General features: G+C 34.5%; 1 protein-coding gene across 1 annotated transcript; it reads left to right on the forward strand.

The window, feature by feature from the left end:
* The first annotated feature begins 20,208 nt into the window (after positions 1-20,208).
* LOC124885598 (morintide mO1-like) lies at positions 20,209-20,733 on the forward strand. The gene has a single exon (XM_047393634.1). The coding sequence runs from the start codon at positions 20,304-20,306 to the stop codon at positions 20,559-20,561; it is 258 nt and encodes an 85-aa protein (XP_047249590.1). The 5' UTR covers positions 20,209-20,303; the 3' UTR covers positions 20,562-20,733.
* The last annotated feature ends 377 nt before the right edge of the window (positions 20,734-21,110 follow it).

The raw sequence follows: 21,110 nt of genomic DNA on the forward strand, positions 1-21,110 counted from the left end.
TGATGGATAGAAGTAGATCATGAACCTTTACAAGAATTTTGTAGTGCCATTTCGAATACTTTTGATTTCCTTCACAATCTTAACAAAGACAGTAGATCATCAACCTTCACAAGAATGCAATACTTGGAATTTAAAGAAAAATGTTAAAGAACAAAATTCATAATAATGCAACTTGTTGCAGTTCCATATAAACAAGTTCAATTCAAACAAGCTTGTTAATTGAAACACACATCAGCTATACCAATAATTTATAGCATGTAAATGTCTATAAATACTGCTAAGAACATGTTAACTCAAATAGTTTAGACATTTATTACTGAAAAAGATATGAAATCATTGAGAAAGAGAAAAGCAAAAACACTTGGGTTCATCAAATCCAACAATTTGAATATGGATGTGCAATATACAAATCAGGAATGCAGGAAGTCATACTTATTAGTAAACAAAATTCAGCAAGACATATCGAGAAAATATTTCATGGCACCAGAAGACTTTTGCAGTGCCATTTATCATCGAGCAATAATGGTACAGCTTATTAGGAGCTCTATATCGGTGGGAAGTAGTTATTAACTGGTGGCAACTATATTTGCTCTTGATCAATGAAATTCATTCTTTTTTGTCGGGGTCCTGTAACAGAAACTGCTTGGCTGGTTCATAAAACAACGACAACAGTATACCCAATATATTCCCATAAAGTGGGGTCTGGGAAGTTAAGTGTACGCAATCCATACCACTACCTCAGAAGGAGATAGAGAGATTGTTTTCGATAGTCCCCCGGCTTAAAAAAAATAGAAAAGGGTGAAAAATACTAAGGGGAAAAAATAGTAAAGGGAAGGCTGGTTCATAAACTCAATTAAAGAGTTCTTACATAGCCTATATAGCATTATACATAATGCATCTCATTACTTTAAACCAATACCCCAGAAATGTCAACCGACATATATTGAAAGCAATTGGAAACAGAAGTGTAAATACTCATCAACTACAAGGAGACAATTTAATTTTGTCAGAGGGGGCAAAAGGAAATACAGTACGAAGATATATTTGGGTAGAAAAATAAGACAGAGGGAATGAAACATACACTATTTTAGCAGCTTTGAGAGCCCTCATGGCATTAGAAGTGCCCATCTGAAATACTACTTGATTTCTTTCCTCGGGGCACGTTCTAAAAACAACATTTTTAGTTTTTTTCTCTAATATGTCAGTTTTCCCAAAGACATCTAAGGGATAAGGGATGAAACTCATGAGAAATATTTTAAATGCACCGAGTTTAGCAACTTTTTTTAGTTTACTATCTCATATGTTACTAGGTAGCCTTCATTGAAATACATGTTTTACTATGACATTTATCTTTTCGTCTTCATTTCACCTTAAAAGATATGTCACTCTGAATCCTATTCATCCATGGTCATACTACCTAAAAATATATAGTAACATAGCAAGGAATAGAGCATACTGCCATTTTAAGAATATATTATCTTTCTACAATCAAATAGTATATTATCTTTCTCAAAAGAATAGAAAGGCATAAAGTATTCGCAATACAATCACTTTGGTAAATCTTGATCACTTGGAAAGATACTGAATTGATTACTGGATGACATGTATACTATTTCAATATTCGCGATGTTCGTTGCCTAGATAATAACTAACGAATCCATGTTTGGTATTCAAGGGGCAATCAGCATTAACACTAAACATTCAGCTTTATGGTCAAAAAGTTCTTATATATCTCTTAGCTATTCCATTTAAGTAATGCATCCAGGTTAAGATTTCTCATCACCAAATATCTTCAATTAAAAGGCTCATTTTGATATAGAGAGACACATAACATGATAAAATTTAAAAATCCTCATTGTTCATTCATTAACATAAAAATATTAACATCGATAGCTTATCTAAATTGACATATACAACAGAATCAAATCAAGGTTATACTCATTGAATAAGGAATGATGCAAAAAACAAAACCATCTATGTCCTTGCTACCTTAATGTTTAGAAAGAGTTGGTTTCATCCGTAGTATATCTCTACAAATTACATAATACTTAATGTATACAACAAGTTAGCAGTTAAAGGAGAATATGTAGATAAGGTAGTAAGAAAATATGAATAAGAAATTACCATTAACTCATTGCTCACATTTGATAATCTTAAATCAATAATCTCCTCTCTATAGGTTATGTCGGCATCATATTCAGTAGCAATCATCCTAAACGGAAATGTACCCTGATAGACAAATAATAAAAGTATAAGATCCATAGGCATCTAAGAACAACATATAATAAAGTGCAAAGGTACTAAGAGAAGTCATAAGGCTTTTAACAACACTTCCTAGTGAGCTAAACAACAACAGGTTGCTCATATAGCTCAAAGAATAGTGAACACTACCAAAGGCATAGTTAATTGATTGAACACTACCAATATAGAAGATCGGTGCATACACTCAATCCTTCTTAGACCCTACCGGTGAGATTACACTAAAATTTTTATTATTGATGTAGATGGTTAGTGCATATACTCTACCCTCCTCAAACCCTATATGTAGGATTACACTTGGTTTGTTGTAGTTGATATAGATGGTTAGTGAGAAATTAGTACATCTAAGTAAACACCATCTCAATAGCCCTTGATTTCTTTTCTGAACTTGAGAAAAATCTTGGCATTAGGTGGGTCGTGGGATAAAAATCCTATCGATGTTGTAAGATAAGCTATGAGAACATGAGCAGCTCCTATTGGTCAGATTCTTACACCATCAATGGTTAATTATTGATTCAACATACCCGATCTACAAATATGTAACCACAATAACAACACAAAAGGTCTACAAATTCAAAAATGAAATTTCAACTTACCCAAAGAAAGATAAACACAACTTTTAAGATCAAAAATAAATAAAATACAAAAAATAAATTTGGGAGAAACATAAATCGTTCCTTTGTCTCTATAACCTTAAGAATTTTGAACACTATTCCTTCGTCCTTCAACCTTACAGTATTCAATTCCTACATATTTTCAAGTTGGTTAATGAAATAGCAGATGCAATCTAAAAAAATACATATATACCCAAAAGGGTTTTGACCAAATACCTTATTTGAGAAAAAATAAGAATTTCTAGCAAAGAAATATTGTGTTCCTGCAAAATATTTGAGTTAAAGAAATTGAATGTGACAATCAAACATGAACTTTAGAAAACACTATTTCAGCAAAGAGGAACAAGTTTGAACAGGAAAATTTTAGGCATTTCAGCTAACAAATTTGAGCTAACCCATTTAGGAAAATTTGAAATTTGAGCAAAGTTTTAATCGACAAACCTAACAAATTTTAGCTAACCCATTTAGGAAAATTTGTTTCTTCAATGGATTTGAGATTTTGATTGAGCAAATAAGAGATTTTGGTTGAGAAAATATGCTAAAATAGTACTCTGTTGAGCTTGAGCAAATAGAAGACCAGAAGTTTTCTGAAATTTTCATTATCTAATACCTACTAGAAGTTTTCCATTATTATATTTTAAAAAATAAAATAAAATAATTTTAGTGGCAATGATGTCGCCACATAATTAAATTTAGAAGCAATATTTTACTAGCCATCACTATAAAAATGGAGCCAAAATTTTATTATTAGCAGGAACTAAAATTTTCAGTATAGTAACAACTATTAAAGGCGACAAAAATTTATCCGATGCTAAAAGGTAATGTATTGTAGCAACAATAATTGTTACCACTAAATATGATGTTTCTGCAGCAACAAATTGACTCATCGCTAATTGTTGCCTCTATAACCTATTTCTTATAGTACTTTGGAGGCGGAGGAGGACATGAAGTCCAAGTATCCGCATTTGTTTTTCATCTCAGAAACTCGTGATTGAGGTATGTGTTAATCTTTTTAATTTGATTTATGTCTTTGGTAGATAATAGCTTAAAGTCCCTAAGATTTTAATTGAAAAAATGTCTTTGATAAGCAATTGGTTTGAGTCCTATAGTCAATGGAATGAATGGTTGATTGATAGTGATCATGGCATGCGTCTTATCCTTGTTGTATGTCTTGATTTCTAGCTTGGATAAAGGTTAGTTGATATGTAATAACGTTTTAACTTGTGTTTATGCTATCCTTACCAATCATTCAAGGACGAATGATCCAAGTGGTAGAGAATTGAAAAACCTAGGCTTTGGACCCTTAGAAAAATTCCCTTGATTGAAGTTTCTGGACTAGGTATGACTTAGGGTATTATTCGTACCATTGTATACAACTTAGTTACCCCCTATCGTATCCTAGGAAGTGTGGTGGGGGTTACACACTTTCTTAGATACGACTTAGCCTCCCCATGGTCGTATATTAGGGTACGAGTTGTACCAAGCCAAGTAGTATGAACTGTTGGTTTTGATCTAGAGTGGACTATTTTGGGTATGGGTTAGGTGTATGATTTAGGTTACCATTCATACCCTTTGGTATGAGTCAACAGTGTGCGGTTGCACCTTGTTCAGTGTAGAGATCCTTATGCAGGCCTAGGGTATACGTTAGGGTACGATTGAGTAAGTGAGTTGTACCAACCTAAAAAGTCACTTTTCAGCTTTTAAACCAAGTGCTTTATAGTAATTTCCCACCACAAAACCCTTAATTCCCCTCATTATATAATGTTTTGTGGCCTCATAAACATTAATTTGGAAGATTAAAACATTCCTAAAACACATTTTACACTTCTCAAAATAATATTGGGGGTTAGGGTTCCAAGGGGTGTTTATCTAGAGGCAAAGAGGAGTCAAGTTTCGTGGTGGATCATATTGTTTATGGCACATGACTCTTTTCCTTGTTATTAACTCAAAAACCATGTATTTTAAACATGGATTAACACTTGTAAATGATGATTTTGAATCAAATATTGAAGGTTTTGATGCCTAGTGATGAGTAATGTTTGTTTTTGCTTAGACATGTGTTTATACATAATATTGGTGATAAATTTCACATGTGGGTTATTGTTCTTTGTGGTTTAACAAATGGGTCTTGAGAAACCCGAATAATGATAATTTCTACTTGATTTTGGCCTTGGTAAAGGAATGCCCATAAGGTGTTTGTAAAAATGTCTAAGAGAAATGTCTAGTCACATGTTGTTAATGTTTCGAGCTAGGGCAATGAAATAATAAGTGTGAATGGTTGATAGATGATATTAAAAATTCATTGCTATCCATGTAATTATTTAATGTATGACATTGTTGGTTTGATGGCTAAAAAGATGTTAAAGTCCCTAAACATAAAATTGAAGTGTGTTAAACTAAAGTCTGGTATAAGATTGCTAATGAGGAATGATTTTAAGGGTCTTAATGACCATAAATTGAATTGAATGATAAATTGAATTAAGGCATTGGCCTATTAAAGTGTTTGTTTGATAAAAAGTTCCATGAAGACCTCGTGGTCATATATGGTGATGAATTGGTTAAATGGGCTAAAGTCCCTAAGTATGGAAGTGAATGAATGTTAATGTATGGACAAAGGGTTAGAGTCCCATGTCGACTAATGGTAGGCGCAACGGCTTGTGGTTAAAGTCCCTTGCCTACTAAAGGGGCTTGTGGTTAGAGTCTCTTGCTTAATAAAGTGGCTTATGGTTAGAGTCCCTTGCTTAATAAAGTGGCTTGTGGTTAGAGTCCCTTGCTTAATGAAATTTCTTGAGGTTAGAGTCCCTTGCCTAAATACGCCGGCTTATTGTTAGAGTCCCTTATCTAATAAAGCTTGAGGTTAGAGTCTCTTTCCCAATGAAATGGCTTATGGTTAAAATCCCTTGCTTAATGAAAATGTATGTGGTTAAAGTCCCCTGCCTAATGAAAATGTATGTGGTTAAATCCCCTTGCATAATTAAAATGTATGTGGTTAAAGTTTTTTTCCTAATAAGAAACATTTGAATCTATAAGTGTGGAAGTTCGAAGTCCTCCGCTTCATGACACATGATTGAATGCATTAAGAATGCTTGTTAAGTCTTGTTTTCTTTGGCATGATATGAACATGTTATATATATATACATGCATGCCCATGAATATGAATGCAGTTTAATATGATGATTTGACTCAATTTTTAATAATAACTTTAATTTATCCTTATCATTGAGTTACATGCTAGCATTCCAAATGCTAACCATCTTCGGATGCTATGTCCCCACATGACATAGTGGTTAAAGCTTTTTATTCTCTTCTTGTGCAGTGACAGGTGTTCCAGCGGTTCGTGTGTTGACAATGAAGTGGTAAGCTTCCATTTTTTGGAAGGCATACATTTCATAGTCACTTATCTTTGATCGTAGACATATTTAGACTTAGTTTGGTTGTTATCAGGGGGTTTTCCCAACAATATAGACATTGGATTTGTGTAGAGGCATTGTGGATGACTGTGGAATTGGGTATGTTGGTTAGTAGGTTGATATAAATGAAATGTCTAGACAATGCCTAAGTTATGACATTAGTTTTGTTTCCTTTATTTTGATTAATGGTTGGAGTTCATCCGACATTTGTGGATTGATGTGATGGTTAGGTTGGACTGACGGGGAAGTCTCTGACTTACGTTGGACATAAAATGCCCATAGAATAAGGCCTGATTCTGAGTCATATCAAAGAAGAGTTAAAATTGACTCCCGTCACCTACTAAGTTAACCTACGGACCGCTTGTAGACCTAAGGACCGTATATAGACAAAGCTGTTGCAAGAAACCTAAAATCTTGAGAACTGACTTGTAGGAAATTATCCATAAGCAAACATGTGCCCTGTGCCAGACTGCAGGTACTATCTGCGCCTCTGCCAGACCACAGGTATAGAGAGTAGGTGGCCACCAACCCGGTTTTCTCCTATTTCATCTAGGCTTTGTTTTTAGGGTTTTATCATGTACTATAAATACTCCTTACGTACTTTTTAGTAGGAGTTATGCACTTTTAACACTTAAAAACATATTTTGATGTCAAGATCCGTCTTTGATCTTGGGATTTCATTGTATTAACTTTGATTGATTATTTAGTTACTGTTGTGGGTTTTTATTCATCTTACCATTGTTATTTCATTTATGCCTTTTATTACGATTGTTATTGATTTATTCACAATCATGAGTGACTAAAACTCATAGCTAGATTTGGAAACCCTAGCGAATTGAAAAAGTAAGAGAAGTGTTATTGTTGATGTAAACCAATACCAATGGAATGTGTTGCTTTATCTTCATTATGATTGATTTCTTAATGGGTGCACACATTAGGGTCCCACCTAGATATTCTACTTACTCCAAAAGAGGAGTTGTGACTAGGAAAAGATGAAGAAAACAGTAATTTGGAGTTTAACTATCGATCTATGCTTCTAGGTTTTATCTACATAAGATGGTTAGGTTTCATCTAATAACTATAGACTCAAAAGGTAATAATTAATTGGGATCTAGATAAGGGTTAGTAGTGTAACACCCTGAGACTCAAAAGGTAAAGGGTGAAATCCTTCTACTCATCCAAAAGACTGTAGAAGGTACATAACTTGTTGATCTGCATGCAAGGTATTAGATTGGTTAAAAAATACACGATAAGCCTACTGAGTTAATAATATATGGGGAACACAATCCTAGTTTTCACTCACGACTAATTTCAATCAAGTTAACACTGTTATTTGTTTGAGATTACTATAAATAAAACACCCAATTTACTTTTGTTGTTCAACTATTGACTACAGTTGTTGAGATCTGCTAAACTAAATGTTCCCTTGGGATTCAACCCCAATCTTAGTTGGGTTACTATATCCTGACAATGACCATATCATCATTTACTAGGAGGTGTTGCTTAGATGTCATAAAGAAGTGGGTGTCATTGCCGGGGAACATAATGTTAGTAGTGATTTCAATTTGTTACAGTTTTTAGGTTTTTCTTTTTCTTTTTGTTTTTGTTATTAGTTGGGCATACGTCGGTATATGCCTAGAACACATAGTAGAGAAAAACCATTACTCCCAGTCAATCCGGATCTTGAGAGGATCCTACAAACACCTGGTAGGATATCTAAGCAAAAAAGAGCTAGTAATCCTGAAGGGAATCATAATAATGTACTTCCGCCCGAAGAAGTGCAAGATATTATTAATCATTAGACTGGTGAGCTATTATCTCATGCTAAAGCAAAGAATAGGGCAACAGAATAAACTCAGAGAGTAGCTAGAGAGGCAGAGCTTGCTGAGCAGAAACAAGAAGCAGACCACCGATCAACACTCAATGGGAATCAAAATAGAACTAGAGGTGTCAATTTTTAAGTAATCCCAGCATGTCAGTACATGAAACTAAATATAGATGATGAAAAAGATCTCGGTTATGTTAAGTCGACTGAGACTGGATCCATAGTGCCTCCTACTTTACCCCCAGGCATCAAATTTGACATCACGGGTGCCATAATTCAACTTTGAAATTTGAAGGGTGTGTTTGCAGTATTGCCTATCAATGATGCAAATTAGTACCTTGCAAATATCTTTGGAATTTGCACATCATATATCATTCCAGGGATAGATTAGGAAACGCTTAGACTGATGCCTTTCCCCTTCTCACTTATAGGAGAAACATCTTTATTGTTAGGGAAATACCAAGAGGCTCTATCACGACTTGGAACAAATTGCACAGGTAATTCTTAAACAAGTTCTTTCCTCCATCAAGGATATTTCAGCTCAAGGATGAGATCTATAATTTTAGGTAGCTGCAGTCAGAGTCTATGTACAAGGCTTGGTTTAGGTTTAATAAGAAGCTGAGCATATGCCAAATCATCAGTTTTCAGGGATGACCTTCTCATAGATATTCTATAAGGCCCTAACCATTAGTTCCAATGCCATGGTAGACACTATCTCTAGAGGAGCTTTTATAAGACTACGTTGGGAGGCAGCGTTAGAAATGTTAGATCGAATCTTACACACTAACCAAGGGTGGCAAACTCAGAAGGCTAAGAGAGGATCTAGTACTTATTCTATTAATGATTCCTGCGACCAGACAGTAGTTTATGATATAGTAGTGCAAGAAATTACATTACTAAGGATTGATTTAGGTGTGCTAGCTAAGAAGTTTGCAGCAGCGACTTCTGAAAAAGTGAATGTAGTAGCAGAACATGGGTCAGCTTCCAAAGTGTACGAGTCAGAATTAGAAGAGAAAGCTAATTATCTAGATCGCCAGATCGTGGGTTTCCAAGACCAAGGGCAAGGGAACTAAGGTCAGAACTATTATGACAGATGGTAACTAGAGGAAGAAGGATAACTATAAAGATAAGGGAGATAGATACATTCCACCTGGTAGATATGATGCAAAATCCAGAATGAAGGAAATGATGGATAAGCTAGTGAAGGGTCAAGAAAATCAAGCGACCATCCTTAAGGAGATTAAGGTTGATATTTCAGGGTTGACCTAGAAGGTCGGATCACATGCCAGTTTTATCAAGAAGTTGGAGCATTAGTTTTGGAAGATGCTAGAAACTCTGAACTAGAGGCATCCACATACCCTTTCAAGCAACACGGTACAAAACTCGAGAAATGATGGTCACATACTTGCTATTACATAAAGAGTGGCATCACTACTATGGATCCCCCACTACCTGTTGCTGAAGTTATTGATGATGAGACACTTGCTGTTGAGTCTGAGAAGGTAATAGGTGATAAAGGTACAGTTGCTAAAGATAAAGGTAAGGGTCCAACCATTGAGCCACAGGTCAGGCATATTTTGAGACCACTCCCACCCTTTCCTCAGTGATTGATTCAAAAGAAAGAGAAAGGTAAGTTCAAGAAATTTATGGAGATGCTGAGAGAATTGAGCTTGAACATAGATCTTCTTGAGGCATCAGAGTAGATGTTTAGATATGCTAGGTTTATAAAATAGTTGGTCATAAGGAAGAAAGGAGTGATGTTTGAGGATGTTAATAGTGTTCACCACTTCAGTGCAGTCATGACTAGGTCCTTGGTAAAAGAGTGATCTCGGAGCATTCACTATAACATGCAATAATGGCTTATCCCGATTTGACTGAGTCTTGTGTGATTTAAGGGACAATATTAATTCTATCCCACTGGCTAAGAAATTAGGCTTAAACTCACTGAAACTGACTTCGATGCGACTACTGATGGCTAACCACACAGTGAAAAAGCCTATGGGAATCTCGTTGGATGTGATCGTGAGAAAGGATAACTTCATCTTTTTAGCTGACTTTTTCATCTTAAACTCTAAAGTTGATACCAAGATTCCCATTATACTGGGAAGCTTATTGTCCACAAGAAGAGCTATGGTTGACATAAAAAAAGGTGAGCTAAAATTTTGAGTCAATGTTGAGGAGGCAGCATTCAGCATCCGAAAGTCAATAAAGCAGCCAACCAACATAAGGGTAGTGTGTATGATTGATTGTATTAATGAACCTAGAGGATATTCCTATGGGTATCCTCATTAATTTTGAGAGGTCAAGATACCCACGTTGTGCCGCAATGTTCTATTAAGCGCTGCATAAAAGGCAACCCATAGGCTTGTTGGTGAAGTCTGAGTAACCAACATAGCCACGTCATTCCATGAAGCTAAATCAAGTGCTTAGTGGGAGGCAACCCAGTATTTTAGGGTTCACTTTTTTGTTGTTATTGCCTTTTTGTAGGTTTTTAGCTTTTGGACCTTACCCAGAGTATGGTAAAAACTTCTACATTCATTGATTTCCACGAAAGTGGACTATGTGATCATCCCATCATGGTCACAAGTACTACATAATAAGTTGACTAATAAGTCAAAAATTCAAAATTTTGAGGATGCAAAATGGTAAGTTACAGACTCTGGCATTTAATTGTATTTTTGGGACCTAAAACTTAGGTTGCAGGACTGTAAGTATCTAGAAAAATATTGAAATACTGAGTTTGGGTTGCAGGAAAGTGGGCCAATAATTATAGCCTGATACCTACACCCAGTACCTGGGAGCCGCAGGTACGACCTGCGCCCAAGCCCCAACCGCGGCTACAAGGCGTGGGTACGTGTCGTGGGTAGGTCAACTTTTAGGCCCACTTTTTATTTAAAATTCTGGTCCCACCAATAATTAAATATGACATAAAACATCCCCCAACCTATATAAATTCATTCTTACCCTCATTATTACTCATTCAAATCCTCAAAACTTCACTTTTCTCTTTGAATTCAACCTTCCCACTTAAAATACCAACTAACCCCACACTTGTGTAAAGGGTATATTGACACTTATTTGAGATACCAACTTGTCCCAACATGATAAAAAAAATATTAAACCTTGGTTTTGCTTGAGTTCTTCACTATTCTCTTCCGGTTCTTCATATAAAAGGTAACTTTCTCGGATCCTAATGGTTATATATTAGTTTATCTATTGTATAAACAAGTTGATATGTATATTTCATTGCAAAATATATTGAAACTATTATGATTTTATGTGGGAGAATTGAAGTAGCCTAAAATCATAATACGGGGCCATGTTTTGAAGAAAAATCTAAGTTTAGGCCCTTACCGGAAGAAAAACTTGAATAAATAGAGTAATACCCCAGGTTAAACATGTTTCTTTGCTTTGAAATTCATCATTCTTTATTAGTGTGTATCTATTGGACTTGTTGAGTTTTCAAATAGGTTGTAGGGATGTGAAAATTAAGGAAAAATTTGAACTTTTCAAATTTTGAGTTTTTCTTCGACTTTTGATATCCCTCATTTTTGCCGGAAATTGACATTTAGATTTTTAGGTACATATGGAACCTGAAGCGGTGAAGAAGATGAAGGCCGGTACATTAATGAGACGAGAAAAGTCTCCTGAGCCTAGTGGTTCAGTGGAGGAGTATTCGAGGTAGCAACATAAAGACAATGCCACTAGGGTGACTCATAGAGTTATGAGAAGACAAACTCTCTAGGATGCTCAGTCAACTGCAACTCAGTTGAGGATGAAGTCTGCACGGATATCACCCCACACACTCCCCCACCTGATGATGAAGAGGAGGAAATGATAGAGTTCGAGACTACTCCACAGGTTACCGCTCAGGACTCCCAGTCTAAGGAGGGGTCCAAGGATTTATCTGATGAGGTTGAGCAGGAGCAGTCATCTACGGTACCCCAATCTAAGGAGAGTACTTCTACTCATGTATAGAAGATAGAGATAAGCCAGTCTAATAATGGTGTTGAGCAGACTTCCCACGATGCTTCAATAAGCAGAGCTTTGCACCTTCATATACCCTAGAGGTACCTCTCGAGGAAGGACCTCGAAGTGGTGTGTGGACAGGATATGAGAGATTTATGATATTAGTATTCATGTTTGGGAGCTGCACAGGTCTACTACATATATTTTTGAGAAGTGGATTATCGGGTTATTGGGGCTAGAGTGAGTGTCATAGCTACTAGCATCATTTGATAGATATCAACTAGAATGGATGACCAGACCACTGAGCTCCTACAATCCGACTATGGTATGGGAGTTTTATGCATCTTACAAAGCTACCACAATCCTTTCTTTGCGCCATCATCCAGGATTTATTAGATTTGCATGACATCTACAGCTTGATCACACACTGGTTAGAGGGTTCAAAGTTGACATATCGATAGAGATAATTCGCAGAGTTATCTTTGGCCCAGATTACATCAGTCTTTCATCTATAGTTGAGTGAAAAATAGACTGAGGCATGGTATCAACATGTCATGTGAGATATTAAGCACTGTATAAGAGGGTTGAGATGTCTAGGTAGATAGCTAGTAAAATTTCACTACTAAGTGATGCGACCCTATGGATTAAGGGTCAAGCGGTGATCAAGAAGGGCCTCTTGACAGTAGAGGCCCAAGTTTTGGAAGTTGCTTATTCGATATAAATTGATAACTACTACTTCAGATAACGCATTAATATGGGAGGGAGCAATACTGGTTGTATGTCTGATAGCTGGCTATGATGTTGATTTTGTTGTAATTCTGAGGCATGAATTACATGACATATCCTTTGGTGAGCTGACTAATTTTATATTTTCTTGCATGATCCAGAAGCTATGTAATAAGGATAGAATACCTAAGTTACCAGGGTTTGATGAGAGGGCGCCTACGACCGCGACTGCGTAGACGATGACCATGAAGGGTCTAGTACCTTCAGGTACTTCTAGGAGATTGAGACAGTAGGTAGTAGTACCACAGGGTAAGTTTGAGGGCCCAACAATTTCTGCAGAGCCTGATAAGTCATATAAAGATGATGCGGGTGTTAGTATAGACATGGAGATAGGGAAGAAGACAGATGCACCAGATTCGAGTACACAGGGAGAGGTGACACATAATACTTCTTCTTCATCCCCAATGTTGACCATAGAGTCGGTTAGTTCATCTATAGAGCCTGCTCGCCCATTCGCTACAGCTCCTACTATAAGTATGATTAGTATATCTAGTGAGTTTTTGTAGAGCTCAGTGGACGGCCAGAGGGGTACAACTGCTTTGTTGAAAGTTGTCATGACCGACATGACTACCTTCATTGGAAAGATGATATCAGGGGTTAGGACCAAATTTGAGCAGGCCGAGGCTAGATGGGAGGCTACTAAGAGGGCCGCACTGTTAGAGTTGTGTGCTGATTTTTAGACATGGATAGATGAGTTATAGATACGGGTTATATCCATATATATAGTGACAGGTGCACCAAATCTAGTTCAGATAAGAAAGGATTTTGATATCCTATGAGTAGGGGTACGCTCTTTTGTAGAGAGTTGTATAGCAGCTACTCCCTCGATTATACCCTTTTTGGTCCAGATATTACCTCCAAGTGCACCAAGATACTTTGACTTATTTTCAGAGGATGGTGAGGAGGTCCCAGTAGTTGGGACCAAGAGAGTCCACTTAGATGATTTGCAGGATCCTAATATGATAGAGAAAAAGGCTGTTAAAAAGGCCAGGAAAGATTTTTTAGAGACTGTATTCGTCGACAGGTAGAGGCATATATCTATAGAAGAGGGTACATCCACTAGTAGTGCACCGCCACCACCATCTCCTCCGCCAGCTGATATGCCCCATATAAAGATGCTCTTGACTCGAGCACCTAGTGCGTCCAAGGTATGTTCTTACTTCCCTATGTTTTTCTTCATTTTAGCACATTGGATGATGCATAATTTTTTAGTTGGCGGTGGGCATACCATGCCTCCGTAGATTTTTGTTGTTGTGCTTCTTTTCCTATTAGCCGCAGTATGGTTATAGAATTAGAATGTCTAGAATAATAATGTGTCATATTGTGTTTTTCTTATTATTGTGTTATGTTGGTGTGTAATTAGGAGATTTTGAGTATGTAGGGTAGCAGCCATACTTTGACAGATTTTTGATACCCCTCTAAAATTTGAGTTTTGAGAACTGTATTGATGTATATATGCGTGACTTTGTGTATTTTGTTATGGCATTAGTATTAGGGACATGATAACCATTTGTTGATAATTTCATGGACTAGATAGGTATGGTGATTTTGACTTTGTGCTATGTGTGTGTGTGATACTACCTAGTTCCCTTTGTATGTCGAATTCAAAACTTGCCTAGTTAGTTTTGCCTATGTTGAAGGATAGTCGGTTAGGAAAGGATCATAGGTCAATTTTTATTTTAGTCCACGTCTAGCCTAAATTACCTTCCATGTGTGAATGATATCCCTTGATTCCTACTTTGAGCCTTGTGAGCCTATTTTTCTTGTTTTCACCATTCAGCTTCCTATTTGTATTACAATTTACCTATTTTGGCTTTGTTACTCCTTGGACATTATGCACCTCAACATAGGCAAAATGCCTAAGTTGAGGGTGGCTATCATAGGGGTGCGTAGTATAAAATGGGTGTATAGAAAGGTAAGATAAGAGAAAAAGTTAGTAGGGTTGGGGGTGGTAGAAAAAGTAAAGAAAATTTGTGAAAAAAATAATTGAAAAGGGAAGAAATAAAATACCACACCCAACCTGAATGTAATAAAAGAATAAATGGGAGAAATAAGGGTAGATTAAAAAAAAATTTAGTTAGTAAGTGAGACCCCAAAGTTAGTGGAGTGACTAGGACGATTAGTCACTTTATATGTCCATATGTACCAAATCAGTCCCCAATCCTACATTACAAGCCGAGTAAAGTCCAATGGTGATCCTAACTTGACTATCTGAATGCTAAGGTAAAGAAAATAAGGTCAAGCCTATGGCATTTGACATGCATTTAATGGATCTTCTTTGTTGAGTGTGAGTGTCTCTTGACCATCCTTGCATTGACATGCATTATTTCTTATGAGTGAGTGGGACATCTTTATTGTGAGGGAATTTGAGTGATATTACTAGCTATTTATTTGTTCGGATAGTGTAATTTGTATATATGAGTAGTTGTTTGTTACTAATGTAATTATCATACCTTGATCCCATTGTGACACACTGTTGTGCTTCATGTTCATACATAGTTTTGAAAATTGAGATAGGAGGGGATGTTGTCTTTTGAACTTAATGCGATGAGTGACTACTTGAATAGCTTAGTTTCTCCTAGTTAAGCATCATTTTTGTTTTGTTGTGTTTTTGTTTCCTAAGGAAATGCAGACATTCTAAGTTGAGGGTGTTGATGTACTATAGAAATATAGTACTTTTGATGCTTAAAACAAGGAAAATATGCCAGTTTCTGAGGCCTTTTTGTTAGATATTATCTGTTTTGGGTATGTTTTGTAGGAAATCATGTTTTGAATGCTAAGTTTGTAAAAAGGGTGTGTTTGGCCACTTTTGGAGCGAATATGGATGTTTGGGATGTTTTCTGGCTAGTGTCACTGGAAACTGACAACTAAAAAAATGGCTAGTGGTGCGACGCGATGGAATTGCATTGCCATACTAGATACAATTTAGGACTCATCGCGATGCGGTGAAATTGCGTGGCTTTACTGAAAAAGGGATAATTATGAACTGGGTCTATGGCGCAACGCGCCATTATTGCGGAGCAACACTAGAATTTGACAACTACCATTTGGCTGGTCTCCGAGACGCGATGAAGTGCCAGTTGGCACACTGCTTTATAAAATATGCTATAACTTTTCACCCGGGTGTCGAATTTGAGCAAATTTTATATCGTTGGGTAGCTGAGTGAATTTCCTATGCAATGGTAAGCTCTAAGCTGAAAAATACTAGCTATTTTAAAAATTTTATATAGAATAACTCATGTACTGAGAGTTAAATTAAGCTAGGAAAATATAAATTAAGCTATGAAAATACTGGGTACTATAACCAAGCCATATCATAGCATACGAATTGTACCCTCAAAGTCCTATCTTGGTCATAATCATCAAGACCAAACTTAAGGCATCATACAACTTAGCAACATACCACTCATACACTATCATATGATTGGTATGATGCCAACTCGTACCTAGGAAAGAAACCAACCATTACACACTGTCTAACATACGAGAGAAGAAGTACTAAATCATATCTTAGCATATGACTAGTACCCATGAATCTTGTCTTGTCTAGAATGTTCAAAACTCGAGAAATTTTTGCAAGGGACAAAGTTTAGGGTGTTTTAGAATATTTTTCGATAGTGAAAGGAAAGATTAAGGATTATGGTATTTCAATTTTTCCCAAAAATTTTGTTTATCATTTTCATTACCAATTCTCATTAGATAATCAGAAAAAGCAGGATCTATTCTTGCTTGCATATTTTTTTATAATTGTAATTTTTCGAGTTGATTTCAAATTATAGAACATAGTAAATTCTCACGAATAAAGTTTTCTCTTTTGCCACTAAGAAAAACATATCAGTTTTTTCTAAAATTGTCACTAAATACAATAATTTTTTTACCAAAGAGAACACTTGTTTCCATTAAATCTTTAAGAAACAAATCTAAGGCTTTAATCATTTTCTTTTTTGCCATTAAGATTCCATCGCATACTATTAATTTTGCATTGTGAATTAAATATGCCAATAAACTTTGTTTGCTAATATTATAACTGAAATTTCCATCAATATTTATAGGCAATTTAAAGTGGGAATGAGCAGTGCGACATCTCTAGAGAAGTGAGTCTGTCACACCCAAACTTTCAATTACTAAAGTTATAAATCCTCTATGTCTTATAATAGCTAATATAGTACGATATAAGAAATTTTACTAGTTTAACTGGGTCCATTAATAAAAAGCACCTGCTTTATTTGAGAATACTCTATTACGGATAGTATTGTACGTTGTTCGTTGTTTGTTGATTAATTTATTTTGCAGTAATAGATCTTTTTTACTAATGTAAATATTTCTTTCAAAATATAGATCTTTAATTTTTTTTTTTCGTTGTAGATTCTTTAATTTTTTGGGGGATTAATTGAAATTCATTAATATCACGATCCATTGAGTAAAGAATATCTTTAATGTGATTTAATACTTTATAATGAATTGCTAGTGAAGAAAAATTTTCATGTTTTTTGTAATCTTCTGATAGTGGACCTTCAAGTTTTTCTCATAGTTCTCTGGGATTATTTAAATTGTAATAAGTTAATAGTACGACAAATAAATGTCTTAGACAACATGGCATTTGATAATCAACAACATCAGACATACATTCTATTAAGTTATTATCACATAATAATAATCTCCATTTTTTGTATATTTTCTGAATGTACTGCAATATTCACCATTTACAATTAACAAATTTTTGTATTATTTAAATCCTCTGACATTCATAAAAAACAATCTCAAATAATATTTTTCTCCTTCAGTTGGATGACATGTTACAATATGATCAATTATATTTTATTGACGATGGTGTGTCCACATTTTTATGTTATTCATCATACAAAATATTCAGGAAATTCTCGATATAATAAATTAAGATCTTTATCTTCTTTATATATTGTATTCATCGTAAAAAATTCAGTAAACATGATTGTCTTAATTATTGAATTGTTTATAAGCTTACTAATATTGTTGGTATTTTTGAAATAAATAAGTTATTGTCCATTAAGATGGAGCCGTAAATGATAGATACAAGGACACATTTCACTGATAGAAAAGTCAAATATTTTTCAAATAGCTTTAGGTGGTAAAACCCATTTAGCTGATCGATACTTTTTTATTTCGTCTATCACTATAGTTATATTATCATCATATAGACAAAATGTAATTTTATCATGTCCTTTGTGCATATATGTGTGTGTGTGTGTGTGTGTGTGATAATTCTAATATCTAACATATTTTTACGTTGATATGACAATCGAATATACAAAGTAAAAATAGATTGTATGGGATAATCCATGAATTATCAAGAAAGTGATTTTCAATTTGTATATATTTTTTGGTGTTTCATCTCTTACAAATTGAATATGAGTTTTTGCTTTTACATGTTTTAACAGAAAAATCTTTTGGGTAATGAATTTACAATAACATTTCTTTTTCATACAAGGACATGCAAAATTTAATTTACCACAAGGACCATGTATCATGTACAGAGTAACAAGTTTAAACAAATTTAAATTTGTTGTAGAATTTGATAATTCAGCACAAACAAATTGATCATATGCTTCAGGTATTAGCGTTTGTATTTCTCTTCAAGTATAATAAGGAAATAATAATGACGAAATCCTCGGATTTTTAAATTCTATGGTATACATAAATGCGACAACTTTACTAAATATATGTTTTCATAGTATATCTTTTTTTTTAGTTCTTCTAATTTTGCTCTAAATATTTGATATATCAAATCGGGTCTATTTTGGACTTCATCAATTGGGAGCAAATTTTGTTTGATTTTAAAGCCAAGAAGGGTTGCAGGTTACTGTCAAATATATATCAGATTTTTCAAAGCGTTGGACCAAAGCTATGGCATTCATATGCCGGCGCCTCATATCTCTTGGACCTCCTGTAAAACTACGAGGAATATCATATGCTTACTTACCTAGGAAGTTTTTCTTTCACCATAACGTAATATATCCAACAACCCTCCTAACACATCAGTCCTAAATAAATCTTGATTCAAAGAAGCAAAATATAGTCTCTAAGTTTCAATTTAATCCATTCATCAATAATATATTGTTCACGTAATCTTCAAAATGCAACAACATATCTTCATCATTTCTTATTTGAAATTTGTAGCAATAATATTCATGACAAGAAATAATATTTCTTTTTCGTTTACCTTTTCGTATAATTTCATCTTCCAAACCCAAAAAATCATCAGTTGAAGCCACATTATTTACACTTGGAAATTGATCATGTTCGCAGTATCCTTGTAATGCATTAGAAAAATTATAGGATTAATTTTTTCAATACCATGATGTCAGACATTTTGCCCCTAAGGAAATACACACACATAATCAATGTTAAATTCTTGTAAAGATGAACTCTGCGTAAACTTTACTCAATCTCGAAATCTCACTTATAATAAAATTACATTGAAAATATTATTGTTGATTTTTTCTATTCCTTTGCCTTTACATAATGTTTTTCCCTTCTAACAACTCATGATACCTTCTTGATCTTTTACATCAAGAAACGTATTATCATTCATTATCTCTTAACTCAATTAGATATCACTTGTTGATCACTTAAATTTACTCAAGACTTTTATTTTAGAGAATGCCTTTACGTGATGTAGCAAATTTCACCAAATTTGGAACACATAAAACCCATAAAATTTGTAGTAGTTAATAACATTTTTAAGTACTTTACTTTTTATTATATCTAAGAAAAATCCAATTCTAATTTATTTATTTAAATTTTTTAAATTAATTAAATGAAACATCGTCAAGATTTCATGACTTTTCCTTTATAAAAAATTTTTCTTTCGTACATGCTCATGATGTCATCTTTATCCAACCAAATCTCTCTCTTACATTAAGAATTAAGAATGCAACGCCAATCTTTATCTCTTAACTCAATTAAATATCCCTTATTCATTTTATTTTTTTGTTAGATTAAAAGCATATCATTTCATAACTTTTCCTTTCTTTTACATCTCATCCCTTGTATTAATGAACTTCAAAGAAGCCGAATATGAAAATATTTTTGATACTTTCCAAATTTGCCATTTTATTTCACTGAATTATAGCAACTAATAGATGAGAACAACAAGAAACGATGCTCTTCTTGAAAATACTAGACAAAGTGGTTCCATGCTGACACAAGATGATGAAAACCTTGGCATTTGAAACTTTGTCCTTTAATAAGAAGTCATACAGGCAACTACTCTTGAAATTAAATTTTTCCACATGAAGTCATATAGCTAACAATTCTTGACTGAAAATTTGTCATCATTGGTACATCACTCACTATATATACCACTGTGCATGTTTCTATTTCAATTCAAACCATAAGTAATTACTCACCAGAAGAAAAATAAAACCAAGTAAGAAAGAAGCATAAAGAGAAGGAAAAACAATGAAGTTTCAGGTGGTAATTTTGGTGCTTTTGGCCTTGTTGTTAACCACAACAAGTGCTCAACAATGCGGAAGACAAGCTGGAGGGCGTGCCTGTGCAAACAGGTTGTGCTGCAGCCAATACGGGTTCTGTGGTACGACTCGGGCATACTGTGGAGTTGGTTGCCAGAGTAATTGTGGCCGTTATGCCACTGACACCACTGGCGAAGCTGAAAATGTTGACAATGATGAACACAAGAATAATGACGGTCCCAACTAATGAACGTATGATACTTCTCTAAAAGGAATAAGGTATAATATCAGGTGTTGTGTTTAAAATAAGTTGTAATTTCAGAATAAAGTGAGAGATCGTTGTACAAACTTTCACTGCGACTACAACTTCAGTGTCATATGTGGAACACTATATATGTAACATTATCCTTTCTCTGGGATTTTCTATGTTCCTAGTTTAGAATACGTGCATTGCAGGTGTATTCAACCTTTAAGAATAAAGTTGAAGGCATAAAAAGAACAACCTCATTATATTTAAATTTAATGTATAGACAACTTTAAAAATATATATATATAACCAGACCTCTCTGTAACACTCTCTCGCTATAATGGTATTTCAGTATAGTAATCTGATTTTCTTTGAAAGTGATTTTTCATGTTATATGAAACTTCTCTATAATGATATTTTACCTATAACAACAATGACGTTTACTATAGTGATACATTCTTTGTAAAATTACCTCTCTATAATAATATATTTAAATATTTTATAATAATTATATTTTATAAAAATAAATGATCTGATGTATAAAATAAA

The sequence above is a fragment of the Capsicum annuum genome, chromosome 7, assembly GCF_002878395.1.
Source record: "Capsicum annuum cultivar UCD-10X-F1 chromosome 7, UCD10Xv1.1, whole genome shotgun sequence".
Lineage (NCBI taxonomy): Eukaryota > Viridiplantae > Streptophyta > Magnoliopsida > Solanales > Solanaceae > Capsicum > Capsicum annuum.